The sequence below is a fragment of the Ranitomeya imitator genome, chromosome 2 (genome assembly GCF_032444005.1).
Source record: "Ranitomeya imitator isolate aRanImi1 chromosome 2, aRanImi1.pri, whole genome shotgun sequence".
Classification (NCBI taxonomy): Eukaryota; Metazoa; Chordata; class Amphibia; order Anura; family Dendrobatidae; genus Ranitomeya; species Ranitomeya imitator.
In genome coordinates this window covers 715,655,683-715,672,311 of record NC_091283.1, presented here as the reverse complement: position 1 = coordinate 715,672,311, position 16,629 = coordinate 715,655,683, and the positions used below count along the sequence as shown (strand labels likewise).

The 16,629-nt window shown below is 42.8% G+C and overlaps 1 protein-coding gene across 1 annotated transcript in view; it reads right to left on the bottom strand.

The window, feature by feature from the left end:
* RGR (retinal G protein coupled receptor) overlaps positions 1-16,629 on the bottom strand; it is a 44,693-nt gene that overhangs the window by 15,066 nt on the left and 12,998 nt on the right. The window contains exons 3-6 of the mRNA XM_069753139.1: positions 15,526-15,647; positions 15,241-15,394; positions 13,525-13,642; positions 5,257-5,370 (exon numbers count right to left, since the gene is read on the bottom strand). Of these exons, the coding sequence (XP_069609240.1) occupies positions 5,257-5,370; positions 13,525-13,642; positions 15,241-15,394; positions 15,526-15,647 (508 nt within the window). The remainder of the gene's footprint in view (positions 1-5,256; positions 5,371-13,524; positions 13,643-15,240; positions 15,395-15,525; positions 15,648-16,629) is intronic.

Here is a 16,629-nt window from a genome sequence, read left to right as displayed (position 1 = left end):
AGGACTTAGTCCCAGAGAAGTCCGCTCGCTGCCGACCAGCACTGACTTTAATGGCAGAGACTGGAGAAGCAGCACTAACTCTCAGAACAGAGTGAGAATGAGCAAGACGCTGGGACCGACGTCCTTGCTGAGCAGGCTCCACTGCGGCTGGACAAGAATGGGAGACCGCAGCGGAAGTGGCTCGAGATTCCCCCTGTGCAGAAGCGGGAACTTGACCCCTAACACTCAGTCACTGGCTTTACCACTCTGGCGGAGAAAATTGCGCGGGAGCCCACGCCAATTTTTTCCGCAATTTAACCCTTAAATTTAATTGCTAGAGCGCCGAAATTTTGCACATACACACTACTAACATTAGTAGTGTAATATATGCAAAAAAAGGGGGATATGACATGGTTTACTGTATGTAAACCATGTCTCATATCATGTCGGGTTTAGGCAGGAGAAAAGAAAAGCCGGCAATTGAGTTACCGGCTTTTCAACATTATCGCGCTGAAGTAAATATATATATATATATATATATATATATATATATATATATATATATAAACGAAACCCGACTTTGGAGTAAAGATCGCTGACCGCTGACCCGATCCCACAGTGAATCCCACGAAACCCGACTTTGCTAAAAGTCGACGACTTTTGAAAATTGCCGATCTGTTTCGCTCAACCCTAATTACCATCAGAACAAAAAACTGTACCAGGATCTTCAGGGGACATCTCTAATGTCATCTAATTAGTCTTATAGATGGATTTTCACATGGTATGTTTTAACTTGTTACTAGCCAAATCATGGAATACGCAGTGGAGTAAAGAGGCACCAATGTTTTAATCTACAAATATTGGTATGGATGGCTGTCTATATGCAACTCCTTATAGGATTTATCTGGGTGGTGCACAGCTCAGTTATAGCATAAATTCAAAAAGTAGGAATAGAAATGCTTCACTCACCTATATCCTTCAAATTAAAAGTCCTTTATTCCACACACATTGTCTTGTTGGTGAACCTTCAGCCAGTTCCTTTGACCTCCTGATTCTCATTTGGTCTGACATGCACTATGAGCTGTGAGGTCTTATATAGACAGGTGTGTGCCTTTACAAATCAAGTCCTAACAGTTTAATTAAACACAGCTGGACTCCAATGAAGGAGTAGAACCATCTCATGGAGGATCACAAGGAAATGGACACTATGTGACTTAAATATGAGTGCCTGAGCAAAGGGTCTGAATACTTATGACTTTGTGATATTTCAGTTTTTCTCATTTAATAAATTTGCAAATATTTCTACATTTCTGTTTTTTTCAGTCAAGAAGGGATGCAGTGTACGTTAATGAGAATTTTTTTTTTTACTTTTTTTGAATTTACCAAATGGCTGCAATGAAACAAATAGTGAAAAATGTAAAGGGGTCTGAATACTTTCCATACCCATTATTTGAACTCGTAATGACCTGGAAAATCATAATGGCAGGCCTGTTTTAGCATTTAATGAACATGGTAAATAAAAATCAATTGTGGAACTGCACTTTTTTTGCAATTTTTCCCCACTTGTTTTCTCTTTTTCCAGTACATCATGTAGTAAATCCAATGGTTTTGCTCAATGGAACAGCTTATCCTGCAAAAAACAGGTTACAAGTCCATCTCAAGAGATCTTGATGTTAATTTGTCCACAGTGCACGACATAATGAATATGCGTGCAATCCATGGCACTAAAGCTAATCTCCCTGGATATGGACACCAGAAAAAAATTGATGAAAGGTTGAAATGCAGGCTAGTCAGGATGATGAATAAGGAGCCCCAGTCAAGTTCCAAAGAGATTCAAGCTGTCCTGCAGGCTCATAGTGCATCAGTGTCAGTGCAAACTATCCAATGACATTTGAATAAAATGCTATGATAGATGACTCAGAAGGACCCAACTGCTCACACAGAGACATAAAAAACCTAGACTGCAGTTTGCCAGAATGTACGTGAGTAAACCAACATCTTTTTGGGAAAGTGTCTTTTGGCCAAATGATACCAAGATAGAGCTTTTTGATAAAGCACATAATTCTACTGTTTACCAAAAATGGAATGAAGCCTACAAAGAAAAGAACACAGTGCCTACAGTCAAAAATGGTGGAGGTTTGGGGTTGTTTTACTGCCCTTGGCACTGGGTGCCTTAACAATGTGCAGGACATCATGAAATCTGAAGATTACCAAAGGATTTTGGGTCACAATGTAGTACCCAGTGTCAAAAAGCTGTGCTTGCATCCAAGGTCATGAGTCTTCCATCAGGACAATGACCCCAAACATACTTCAAGCAGTACCCAGAAATGGATGGAAACAAAGCACTGGAGAATTCTGAAGTGGCCAGCAATGAGTCCAGATCTAAATCCTATTGAACACCTGTGGAGAGATCTTAACCCCTTCATGACCGGGGGATTTTTCATTTTTCCATGTTCGTTTTTCGCTCCCCTCCTTCCCAGAGCCATAACTTTTTTATTTTTGCGTCAATTTGGCCATGTGAGAGCTTATTTTTTGCGGGACGAGTTGTACTTTTGAACGACATCATTGGTTTTAGCATGTCGTGTACTAGAAAACGGGAAAAAAATTCCAAGTGCGGTGAAATTGCAAAAAAAGTGCAATCCCACATTGGTTTTTTGTTTGGCTTTTTTGCTAGGTTCACTAAATGCTAAAAATGAGCTGCCATTATGATTCTCCAGGTCAGTACGAGTTCATAGACACCATACATGACTAGGTTATTTTTTATCTAAGTGGTGAAAAAAAATTCCAAACTTTGCTAAAAAAAAAAAAAAAAAATTGCGACATTTTCCGATACTCGTAGCGTCTCCATTTTTCATGATCTGGGGTCGGTTGAGGGCTTATTTTTTGCGTGCCGAGATGACGTTTTTAATGATAGCATTTCGGTGCAGATACGTTCTTTTGTAATTCTGGCGTTTCAAATTTTTTTCCCGCTACGCTGTTTAGCGATCAGGTTAATACTTTTTTTTAATTGATAGATTGGACGATTCTGAGCGCGGCGATACCAAATATGCGTAGATTTGATTTTTTTTATTGATTTATTTTGATTGGGGCGAAAGGGGGGTGATTTAAACTTTTATATTTTTTTTATTTTTTTCACATTTTTTTAAACTTTTTTTAACTTTTGCCATGCTTCAATAGCCTCCATGGGAGTCTAGAAGCAGGCACAACTCGATCGCCTCTGCTACATAGCAGCGATCTGCTGATCGCTGCTATATAGCAGAAATGGAGGCGTGCTGTGAGCGCCGACCACAGGGTGGCGCTCACAGCCACCGGCGATCAGTAACCATAGAGGTCTCTGGGACCTCTATGGTTACAATATACAAGCATCGCCGACCCCCGATCATGTGACGGGGGTCGGCGATGACGTCATTTCCGGCCGCCCGGCCGGAAGCGGTAGTTAAATGCCGCTGTCTGCGTTTGACAGCGGCATTTAACTAGTTAATAGGTGCGGGCAGATCACGATTCTGCCCGCGCCTATTACGGGCACATGTCAGCTGTTCAAAACAGCTGACATGTCCCGGCTTTGATGCGGGCTCACCGCGGAGCCCTGCATCAAAGCAGGGGAGCCAGCATCGGACGGTATAGTACGTCTGATGCCAGTAAGGGGTTAAAATTGTTGTTGGGAGAAGGCACCCTTCAATTATGACAGACCTGGAGCAGTTTACAAAAGAAGAGGGGTCCAAAATTCCAGTTGATAGGTGTAAGAGGTTTGTTGATGGTTATTTGGAAGCAATTGATTGCAGTTATTTATTCCAAAGGTTGGGCAAACAAATAAGTTGAGAATGCCAACAATTTTGTCCGGCCCATTTTGCGGGTTTTGCGTGAAATTATGTCAAATTCGCCTTTTTGTTCAGTTTTTTTTTGTGTTCTTCCAATACACACGAAGGAACTTTTGGCCATGACTGTACTGTATATTCCAAATTTGGGTGAGATTAATCCAATTGTTTGTCTGTAAATTAATATTTACTTTTGCTTTTTATTGTGAATATCTAGAAAATAAGCGCTGATTAATCTGTGAGGCAAATTTGGGGCAGATTGATCCTGTTTTTGGCTGTAAATTAATATTTGTGTTCCATTTTTTTTAAGAATATCTTGAGAAAGGTCGATCTGATAAATGTTTTCTGATTCTGATATATACATAATGGTGATAAATGTTTTGTTATGAGAGATTATTAGATTCTAATATTTTTTATACATTTGAAATTCAATAATTTGTGTAATTGATTGTACTTATGGCATGCATACAGGCTTCATCTACTTTGATGTTTAATTTAGTGATGCTTGAGGAAGCATCAGCTGAGGCTAACCTCTCTTCTATCTATGATGTAATAAAGAATTCCTCTGGTTCTTCATCACTGTTGAGTGCAGTGGCTGTATACTTTATACTGCAAGATATTCCTTCATTTTTTGCTCAGTGCAGTGAAACCTAAACCATAGCTACAGTCCCTATATTTTCAGGACCAGTACCGTATAACCAATAATTGGAAAGGTATTTTAGATCTTCTGTAGAATAATGTAATGTATTATTGTCTTGTATTTGTGTCATCAAGAGACAAATGTACAATTATTCAGTGATGCAGCAATAAGGGACATGAAGATATCAGCTTTTCTTTGTAGGGTACAGGTTAAAACCATTCTAAAAACTATGAGTGCTCTTCAAATGGTTAATAATAATTGTATACATAGGAGAAAAATCAGTTTCCGGCACTTTTAATAAAGCCTTCTGGATGGTTCACTGCCCTCATATCTGGTGGTTAATGTTATTGAAAGCATATGGTATAAAATAAAGGGTGGGCCATTTATATGGATACACCTGGGTGGGCCATTTATAAAGTTGCATCCAAAATGGCCAATTTCAAAATGCCCACCATGGTCACCACCAATCTTGAAAAGTTTTCCCCCTCCCATATAATAATATGCCACAAACTGGAAGTTGTTATCACCAACCATTCCCATTTTATTTAGGTGTATCCATATACCTGGCCCACCCAGGTGTATCCATATAAATGGCCCACCCTGTACATTTACTACTTCCATTGACTATGCTATAATGGTCCACTTTTATAGACAAAGAATATTGCTGCGTTTACACATCAGCATTTCATGCTCCATTTCCAGACTGCAATTTTGTAAATTTCATATACGCTTATGAGGCGTAGTTGGTCAGTAAATGAGAATCTGCACACAGGCTATGAAATGCGGATGTGTGAAGCTTCATACGTACAGTTATTCACTCACCATGCGTAGTTTTGGAGAAAGGATGGTTGCATCTTGAACGATAGCATAAAGACATAGCAGTGAATAGGGCCCCCAGCAGATCATCAGTGATTTTACAGGTATGCTGGTGTTCATCTAAGGAAATAATATACAATTATTAAATCTGTGTCCTTTTTGAACAATAATTTGCTGTATTTTCCCACAAAACTGAATTCCTAATAGGCATTATGGCCTAAAACTATCTTATGTCTATTGGATAAATAATTAATCTTTTTCTTTTTTTTTTGAGGTCTTTTAAAATTTATAATTGTGCCATGTAAAAATATGGTTAATTAATTGTCTTTAAGAGGACATTTCTGTGTATTTTAGTAAATTCTTTGATTTTTCACAGTAAATACAATTCTGGTGTTTCTTTTCTTTGAACCTTTTCACTCACAGTGATGAGATTTAGGCACAAGTATCACTGTCAGTAGCATAGCTACCTGGAGGGCAGAGGGAGACATCGCCCCAGGCCCAGCGCTCTGAGAGGACCCACCCAGAGCTACCCTACTGTAACTGTATTGGTGTGCGCAGTGCATCGATAGTTATATTCCGCAGAAGAGCAGGGAGAATCGAACTCCCTGATCTGCTGCCCGGCACCTATGGGGCCCCTGAGCAGGTGGGGGGGGGGTTCGCTGCCAGCATTGGGCCCCCTGCCTGTCAACACAGGTTCAGCTGTATCAGCTGGATCCCGATACAGCTGACCGCATTGATGAGAGAGGGAACGTTATGCTTCTTATCCCATCATCCCCGTGTCAGCATCGGCATCAGTGACATCAGCAAAAGGACGTCACTACCTGGTGCCCGCAGTCCAGAGATGAGCAGGCGCTCTGAGCAGCGGAGGGACCAGGAAAAAGAGAGGCGAGTACTTACTTATTTTTTATGGAGGCTGCCTTATACTACAGAGTATGCCTATGGGGGGCTGCCTTATGGTAAAATGTCAGCTTATGGGGGCTGCCTTATACTATAGAGTCTTCCTTTGGGGGGCTTCATTATACTACAGAGTCTGCCTATGGGGGCTGCCTTATAATACAGATTCTGCCTATGGGGGTTCTGTTGTGAATTCTGTGGCTGAATTCACTCCTGTGGTCACAAGTGGTACTGCAGCTTCTGAGCTTCCTCCCTCAGGTGTTCTGGTGAGCTCGTTGGCTGCTTTGTTATTTAACTCCACCTGATTCTGTCTTCCTTGCTCCTTGTCAATGTTCCAGTGTTGGACCTGAGCTTCTGGATCTTTCCTGTGGCCTGCTGCTCTGCTTAGATAAGTGTTTCTTTGCTTTTGTTGCTACTTTTTCTGTCCAGCTTGTCTATTCGTTTTTGCTGGAAGCTCTGAGACGCAAAGGGTGCACCGCCGTGCCGTTAGTTCGGCACGGTGGGTCTTTTTGCCCCCTTTGCGTGGTTTTTTGCTTTAGGGTTTTTTGTAGACTGCAAAGTTCTCTTTGCTATCCTCGCTCTATCTAGAATATCGGGCCTCACTTTGCTGAATCTATTTCATCCCTACGTTTGTCTTTTCATCTTGCTAACAGTCATTATATGTGGGGGGCTGCCTTTTCCTTTGGGGTATTTCTCTGAGGCAAGTCAGGCTTGTTTTTCTATCTTCAGGCTAGTCAGCTCCTCAGGCTGTGCCGAGTTGCATAGGTAGTGACAGGCGCAATCCACAGCTGCCTTTAGTTGTGTTTAGGATAGGTTCAGGTATTGCGGTCTACAGAGATTCCTCGTCTCAGAGCTCGTTCTATTGTTTTTGGGTTATTATCACACTGTATGTGCTCTGATTGCTGGCACACTGTGTCACTGGATTGCCTACATAACAGTACAAGGAGCCACCCACATCTAATGATTCTCAATAGAGGGAAAAAAGAAGTTCTGACATCATTTTTTTTTCTCAGCTCTGTGTTCAGTCTTTTTTTTCCCTAGACATTTGGGTGTTTCAGGACACAGGTGTGGACATGGATATTCAGGGTCTGTGCTCTTCAATGGATAATCTCGTTACAAATGTACAAAGGATTCAAGATACTATTGATCAGAAATCTATGTTAGAACCAAGAATTCCTTCTGTCCATTACCTTGATATGCTCTTTGTCATCGTATTCTGTCATGGCGTTTGTGGATTCAGGCGCTGCCCTGAATCTGATGGATTTGGATTATGCTAAACGTTGTGGGTTTTTCTTGGAGCCTTTGCGGTGTCCTATTCCGTTGAGAGGAATTGATGCTACACCTTTGGCCAAGAATAAACCTCAGTACTGGACCCAGCTGACCATGTGCATGGCTCCTGCACATAAGGAAGTTATTCGCTTTCTGGTGCTACATAATCTGCATGATGTGGTCGTGTTGGGGTTGCCATGGCTGCAAACCCATAATCCAGTATTGGATTGGAACTCTATGTCGGTATCCAGCTGGGGTTGTCAGGGGGTACATGGTGATGTTCCATTTTTGTCTATTTCATCATCCACTCCTTCTGAGGTCCCAGAGTTCTTGTCTGATTATCAGGATGTATTTGAAGAGCCCAAGTCCGATGCCCTACCTCCGCATAGGGATTGTGATTGTGCTATCAATTTGATTCCTGGTAGTAAATTCCCTAAAGGTCGATTATTTAATTTATCTGTGCCTGAACACTCCGCTATGCGCAGTTATGTGAAGGAATCCCTGGAGAAGGGACATATTCGCCCATCGTCATCACCACTGGGAGCAGGGTTCTTTTTTGTAGCCAAGAAGGATGGTTCACTGAGACCATGTATTGATTACCGCCTTCTTAATAAGATCACTGTTAAATTTCAGTATCCCTTGCCATTGTTATCTGACTTGTTTGCTCGGATTAAGGGGGCTAGTTGGTTCACTAAGATAGATCTTCGTGGTGCGTATAATCTGGTGAGAATCAGGCAAGGAGATGAATGGAAAACTGCATTTAATACGCCCGAGGGTCATTTTGAGTATCTAGTGATGCCGTTCGGACTTGCCAATGCTCCATCTGTGTTTCAGTCTTTTATGCATGACATCTTCCGTGAGTATCTGGATAAATTCCTGATTGTTTACTTGGATGACATTTTGATCTTCTCAGATGATTGGGACTCTCATGTGAAGCAGGTCAGAATGGTTTTCCAGGTCCTGCGTGCTAATTCTTTGTTTGTGAAGGGATCAAAGTGTCTCTTCGGTGTGCAGAAAGTTTCATTTTTGGGGTTCATCTTTTCCCCTTCTACTATCGAGATGGATCCGGTTAAGGTCCAAGCCATCCAGGATTGGACTCAGCCGACATCTCTGAAAAGTCTGCAAAAATTCCTGGGCTTTGCTAATTTTTATCGTCGCTTCATCTGTAATTTTTCTAGCATTGCCAAACCATTGACCGATTTGACCAAGAAGGGTGCTGATTTGGTTAATTGGTCTTCTGCTGCTGTGGAAGCTTTTCAGGAGTTGAAGCATCGTTTTTGTTCTGCCCCTGTGTTGTGTCAACCAGATGTTTCTCTTCCCTTCCAGGTCGAGGTTGATGCTTCTGAGATTGGAGCAGGGGCGGTTTTGTCACAGAGAGGTTCTGGTTGCTCAGTGTTGAAACCATGTGCTTTCTTTTCCAGGAAGTTTTCGGCTGCTGAGCGTAATTATGATGTGGGCAACCGAGAGTTGCTGGCCATGAAGTGGGCATTCGAGGAATGGCGTCATTGGCTTGAAGGAGCTAAGCATCGCGTGGTGGTATTGACTGACCATAAGAACCTTACTTATCTCGAGTCTGCCAAGCGCTTGAATCCTAGACAGGCCCGTTGGTCGTTATTTTTTGCCCGCTTCGATTTTGTGATTTCGTACCTTCCGGGCTCTAAAAATGTGAAGGCGGATGCTCTGTCTAGGAGTTTTGTGCCCGACTCTCCGGGTTCATCTGAGCCGGCGAGTATCCTCAAGGAAGGAGTCATTGTGTCTGCCATCTCCCCTGATTTGCGGCGAGTGTTGCAAAAATTTCAGGCGAATAAACCTGATCGTTGTCCGGCGGAGAAACTGTTCGTCCCTGATAGGTGGACTACTAAAGTTATCTCTGAACTTCATTGTTCGGTGTTGGCTGGTCATCCTGGAATATTTGGTACCAGAGAGTTAGTGGCTAGATCCTTCTGGTGGCCATCTCTGTCACGGGATGTACGTACTTTTGTGCAGTCCTGTGGGATTTGTGCTAGGGCTAAGCCCTGCTGTTCACGTGCCAGTGGGTTGCTTTTGCCCTTGCCGGTCCCAAAGAGGCCTTGGACACATATTTCGATGGATTTTATTTCTGACCTTCCCGTTTCTCAAAAGATGTCAGTCATTTGGGTGGTCTGTGATCGCTTTTCTAAAATGGTCCATCTGGTGCCCTTGGTTAAATTGCCTTCCTCCTCTGATTTGGTGCCTTTGTTCTTCCAGCATGTGGTTCGTTTGCATGGCATTCCTGAGAATATTGTTTCTGACAGAGGTTCCCAGTTTGTTTCGAGGTCTTGGCGAGCCTTTTGTGGCAGGATGGGCATTGACCTGTCTTTTTCCTCGGCTTTCCATCCTCAGACTAATGGCCAGACCGAACGAACCAATCAGACCTTGGAGACATATCTGAGATGTTTTGTTTCTGCAGACCAGGATGATTGGGTGTCCTTTTTGCCGTTGGCTGAGTTCGCCCTTAATAATCGGGCCAGCTCGGCTACCTTGGTCTCTCCATTTTTCTGCAATTCTGGGTTCCATCCTCGTTTCTCTTCAGGACAGGTTGAGTCTTCGGACTGTCCTGGTGTGGATTCTGTGGTGGACAGGTTGCAGCAGATCTGGACTCAGGTAGTGGACAATTTGGCCTTGTCCCAGGAGAAGGCTCAACTTTTCGCTAATCGCAGATGCCGTGTGGGTTCCCGACTTCGTGTTGGGGATCTGGTTTGGTTATCTTCTCGTCATATTCCTATGAAGGTTTCCTCTCCTAAATTTAAACCTCGTTTTATTGGTCCGTATAGGATTTCTGAGATTCTCAATCCTGTGTCTTTTCGTCTGACCCTCCCAGACTCCTTTTCCATACATAATGTATTCCATAGGTCGTTGTTGCGGAGATACGTGGCACCTATGGTTCCATCTGTTGAACCTCCTGCCCCGGTTTTGGTGGAGGGGGAATTGGAGTATATTGTGGAGAAAATTTTGGATTCTCGTGTTTCTAGACGGAAACTCCAGTATCTGGTTAAATGGAAGGGTTATGCTCAGGAAGATAATTCCTGGGTTTTTGCCTCTGATGTCCATGCTCCAGATCTTGTTCGTGCCTTTCATGTGGCTCATCCTGGTCGGCCTGGGGGCTCTGGTGAGGGTTCGGTGACCCCTCCTCAAGGGGGGGGTACTGTTGTGAATTCTGTGGCTGAATTCACTCCTGTGGTCACAAGTGGTACTGCAGCTTCTGAGCTTCCTCCCTCAGGTGTTCTGGTGAGCTCGTTGGCTGCTTTGTTATTTAACTCCACCTGATTCTGTCTTCCTTGCTCCTTGTCAATGTTCCAGTGTTGGACCTGAGCTTCTGGATCTTTCCTGTGGCCTGCTGCTCTGCTTAGATAAGTGTTTCTTTGCTTTTGTTGCTACTTTTTCTGTCCAGCTTGTCTATTCGTTTTTGCTGGAAGCTCTGAGACGCAAAGGGTGCACCGCCGTGCCGTTAGTTCGGCACGGTGGGTCTTTTTGCCCCCTTTGCGTGGTTTTTTGCTTTAAGGTTTTTTGTAATATAACAGCAAGGACAGTACTTCCAATAACCAATAATTCCCAGTCTAGCAGCGGGTTAAAGGGTAAATATAAAACTTAACTTTTACTTAGATCCTTATAAAACTCACAAACAGAAACAAAAAGTGAAACACAAGTGCCAGTGTTTTTAAAAAGCCGAGAACGACCACAAAAAACACACAACAAACTACAGGTAAAAACCAAATACAACGATGTTTATAGATCACTCATATGTTTAGGGCATTGTTACCCATATGGTGCTACAACAATAGATGAGCAAGCTCAGCAGGTAGTAGAAGGCGGGCCGCACCCCAACCTTTTAGATGCCCCTCTCACAGAGTTTCCGGGACTTTGATGCGGATCATGCCATACTATCCATTAATCCCGGCAGAGGTCTATGTCTCCCTGAGGGCATCGCTGAGAGCATTGGTCCCACAGGATGAGTATAAAATAGAACGCTGCTAATATATGTATCCACGCATAGATACCCATTGAACATATGCCTATATGTATCTATTTTTTTGAGGCATATATGTATTCTGGTACTATTGGTGGGTTTGAATCTAAAAGGTTGGGGTGCGGCCCGCCTTCTACTACCTGCTGAGCTTGCTCATCTATTGTTGTAGCACCATATGGGTAACAATGCCCTAAACATATGAGTGATCTATAAACATCGTTGTATTTGGTTTTTACCTGTAGTTTGTTGTGTGTTTTTTGTGGTCGTTCTCGGCTTTTTAAAAACACTGGCACTTGTGTTTCACTTTTTGTTTCTGTTTGTGAGTTTTATAAGGATCTAAGTAAAAGTTAAGTTTTATATTTACCCTTTAACCCGCTGCTAGACTGATTAAGGTTTTTTGTAGACTGCAAAGTTCTCTTTGCTATCCTCGCTCTATCTAGAATATCGGGCCTCACTTTGCTGAATCTATTTCATCCCTATGTTTGTCTTTTCATCTTGCTAACAGTCATTATATGTGGGGGGCTGCCTTTTCCTTTGGGGTATTTCTCTGAAGCAAGTCAGGCTTGTTTTTCTATCTTCAGGCTAGTCAGCTCCTCAGGCTGTGCTGAGTTGCATAGGTAGTGACAGGCGCAATCCACAGCTGCCTTTAGTTGTGTTTAGGATAGGTTCAGGTATTGCGGTCTACAGAGATTCCACGTCTCAGAGCTCGTTCTATTGTTTTTGGGTTATTATCAAATCACTGTATGTGCTCTGATTGCTGGCACACTGTGTCACTGGATTGCCTACATAACAGGGTTCCTTATATTACAAAGTCTGCCTATGGTGGCTGCCTTATACTACAGAGTCTGCCTATGGGGGCTGCCTTATACTACAGAGTCTGCCTATGGGGGGATTCCTTATACTACAGAGTCTGTCTATGGGGGGCTGCCATATACTACAGAGTCTGCCTATGGGGGGCTTCCTTATACTGCAGAGTATGCCTAATGGGGCTGCCTTATACTATAGAGAGTCTGCCTATGGGTGCTGCCTTGTGCTATAGAGTCTGCCTATGGTGGCTGTCTTATGCTATATAGTCTGCCTATGGGGGCTGCCTTTTACTGCAGAGTTTGCCTATGGGGGCTGCCTTATGCTAAAGAGTCTGCCTATGGGGTGCATTATACAATCTAGAGTAGGCCTATGGGGAGTGCATTATACTATATGGAGGCCTATGAGGAGTGCATTTTACTATATTGAGGACTATCTGGTGCAGTATACTATATGGAGGCTATCTAGGGGGGCATCATACAGTGTGGAGATTACAGTGAGAGGGCCATCATACAGTGCTGGAGCCAAACAGTTTGGGAGCTACTAAGGGGTCAGTATATTGTGTGGGTGATACTATACAGTGAGGGGGCATTATAGTGTGTCTAAGAGAGCATCATACTGTGTATAGGGGAGTTGTACAGGGGGAGACCCAGGACATTTTTAAATGTAAAGTGGGCACTTATTGTTGTAGGGGAACTCAGGTTACTGTGATTGTCAAAGGGGCACACAGAGGGCAAAATTCTTAAATGTTCTGTAGGACTGGTATCTACCACTGACCATATGGCGGTAATATCCATGTTAGTCTTTATATAGTGATTATTTTCAGTAACATCCCTTTCACCTGCTGCCGGTTCTCCTACATCCACCATGAGAGTGTGTCACCGAGTTGTAATCAAGGTTACCTGGATAGGGGCCCACTGAGAAGTTTCGCCCCCCCCTGAACTGAAATTCTATCTACGCCTTTGACACTGTTTTATATTCATGGCCATTTGCTGTGAATGTGTGGCTTTTCTAAACATCCTGCTATCCACATTCTTATTTTACGCAAGCAGCAAGCCAGTTAGCAAAGTTTTGTGCAGACCTCAAAGAAAGTTCATTGTGAGCAGTTAGAAGCTACATTCAAAGTGTAATCCAAAAGAACAAGTTATATAAATGTTCTTGCTGTTACATCAGCCTAAATTCAACCACTAAAAACTTAAATACTGAAACAGCTCTTTGTGTTCACTTAATACAGAGCAGGGATTATCTTTTGATTTTCCAACAAGCTTATTACAAATCAGTCCTAAGAATGTAGGGTCTCAGAGCGTGAGAGACCACATTACCTTCACTGGGCCACTTTTCTTTAGCTTCTGGTATATGGACTGGTAAGCAGTGGTCATTATAAAAAGAGGAATCAAATACTCAAAAAGTGCCAGGGGGAGAAGGAAGGACATGAAGTTTCTAGGGGAAAAACAGAATGTTTAAAAAACGGTTAGTACACTTGATTTTTTTAGGTTTATTTGGGTAGATTTTTTCTTAAATTCTTACTTTATTGCTGTGTGATCTATGCCAGTTAAAAGGGTTGTTCACTACAAGGACAATCCCTTCTTGATTTGAATGTTTGACCCTATGAAAAGAAAAAAGCTTATACTCCTCTCCTGTGCCAATGCCGTTCCAGCGGTGTCAGCACTCACATTCCTAGGGCTCACATGCAGTTGGTAAATGTGATCCCTGTGCCCAATCAGCACTGGTGTCACTGTCCCGCCTATGGACGTATACGTTACCAAGAGGAAGTGAGAATTGCAGCAGGCAATTCGTTCACTTCCTCTTAATTACTAATACAAACCGTTCTCTTCCTCTTAATTAGTAATACATCCAAAAGTGGGGACAGTGATGCCAGTGCTGATTGGGCACAGGGTTCATGTGTCATAACAACTGCACGGTAGCCCCGGGAACATGAGTGCCAACACCGGTGGAATGGCACTGGCACAGAAGGCTAAGTTTTTTTATTTTCATGGGGGCAAATATTCAGATTGAGGAGGGGTTGTCTTAGTAGTGTACAACCCCTTTAAGTCAACCTGCTCTAATATCTATACCCCTTATGCCATGAATGTAATATGTCTGCAAATCATGGCCTTACTATGGATCTTATCAGTCAAAATAATGGCACCATAGCTCATCATTATTATTTTATTTGTAGTTTGCATTGGTAAGTGTTGCCCTCTCCCCGATTCAATCTATCTTTTTCAGAAAGGTCTCATTCTGAGCTAAGCCTGGCTTCCTTGTCTGTGGAGATGGTGATAGCGAACTCAGTCGAGGGGTTCAAGAGAGGCCTGGATGTCCTCCTGGATCATAACAATATTGTATCCTACAGTTATTAGGTTCTTTAGAAGGACGTAGATCTGGGGATTTATTCTGAAGGAGTATTGGCTGAACTGGATGGATAAATGTATTTTTCGGCCTTGTTAACTATGTTACTATGTTACTATGTTCCTATCTCTTCCAGATTTCATTTGAGGCCTGTCTGGACACAAGGTGAGGTGAGTCATTAGCGTTATGGAGTAATGTTATAGAAGGGAGTCCTCCACTTGTAACACACATCTGTGACCTACAGGGAAGCCAGTATCATATCTTCTTTGTAGAAATGGCTTCTTCCATGCATTAAATAGCTGGCACCTTATGATATCTAAGGGCTCATCCAGATGTTGTGCAAATTGGTCCAAGCACAGACCATTAATGCACGGACTGCCCGCAGCTCTCCCTAATATTTACATATACTGTATATAAATAAAACTCTCACGCTTGGGTCAGAAGAGCTGTGGCCAGTCTGTGCATTGTGGTCCGAGATCATCTGCATGAGCACTAACATACTATACAGAAAGGAGAGGAATCCCTGGTTGTTTCTTCTGCTAACAGCTGCTGTTTCTGCAGTTGACCAATATGCGGGGAACTGTCATCTTGTAAGGAGTTGTCTAGTGTTAGTGAGGACTAGGATCCATTACATCGGTTCAATAGTGATGCAGATGTAGTTTAGTGTAAAAAAATTTAAAATGTTTTACCTGTCAGCTTTTGAGTAGTCCAGTGTGCAGCATGTTCTTAAAGGTTCATAGTCATATTCACCCCATCCAAACAGAGGCATCACAGACCAGAAAGCAGCAAACCCCCAGGCAAACAACACCACCGAAATTGATGTGCTCCAATGTAACTTGCTACCTGAAATGGTTTTTACTGAGTTATACATTGAGTTACTAGGGCTATTTTGTTGACATACATAATCATCACATAGTACTGGATGGGAAAAGATTTGTTATAATGTATGTGATCCTATTAGCTTTTACACTTACGAGTGCAGTACTGGTGATAACGGTCCCATGCTATGGCAGCACAGGAACTGATACTTGATAGAGCAGCAACAAAACCCTGGAATCCATGAACTTGGCAACCTTCTGACCCATAGGGCCAATACCTGTAAAGTTAAATAAAAGTAGTAATCCATGCACTGCTTTCTTTTGCCAATGGTAGCATAATTAAGTATTATTCAAATTATTAAGGAGACAGTATAAGGCTGTGTTCACACATTGTGTTTGTCCTGTTAAAAATGTTGTAACTCTTTGGTAGCAAACAAATTAGAATTTTATTTTCAAAACACCAAAATTAAATGATTCACGGCAGTTGAGACAATAAAGGTACCGTCACACTCAGCAACTTTGCAAAGAGAACGACAACAATCCGTGACGTTGCAGCGTCCTGGATAGTGATCTCGTTGTGATTGACACGCAGCAGCGATCTGGATCCCGCTGTGCCATCGCTGGTCGAAGCTAGAAGTCCAGAACTTTATTTCGTCGCCAGGTCAGCGTGTATCGTCATGTTTGACATCAAAAGCAACGATGCCAGCAACGAGCATAGGGCCCCTAGATGTGTGTCGGATCGGTACACTCCGGCTGTTTGACATGGAGCTAGCAACCAGTGAGAACGATAAGTGAGTCGCCGTTACATCACTGGATCGCTCCTGCATCGTTCTGGAGTTGCTGTGTTTGACGTCTCTACAGCGACCTAAACAGCGACGCTGCAGCGATCTAGTTTAGGTCGGCTCGTTGTCTATATCGCTGCAGCGTCGCTGAGTGTGACGGTACCTTTAGGTATTCCAATGGTATAAGGTAACGTTTCGACCCACTGGGTATTTATCAAACCTTACTCATAGTAGAAAGGCAAGGAGAGGAAATATTTCATGAGAGGTGCTGGAGTCCCATTAGGGGCTACTTGTATGCTGCATCTGGAGACTATGGTGGTGTCTCCTTGCCTTTCTAGTATGAGTAAGGTTTGATAAAGATACAGTGGATTGAAATGTTACCTTATACCATTGGAATACCTTATTGTCTCAACTGCGGTGAATCATTTAATTTTGGTGTTTTGAAAATAAAATTCTAAATTGTTTGCAACTTAAAGGA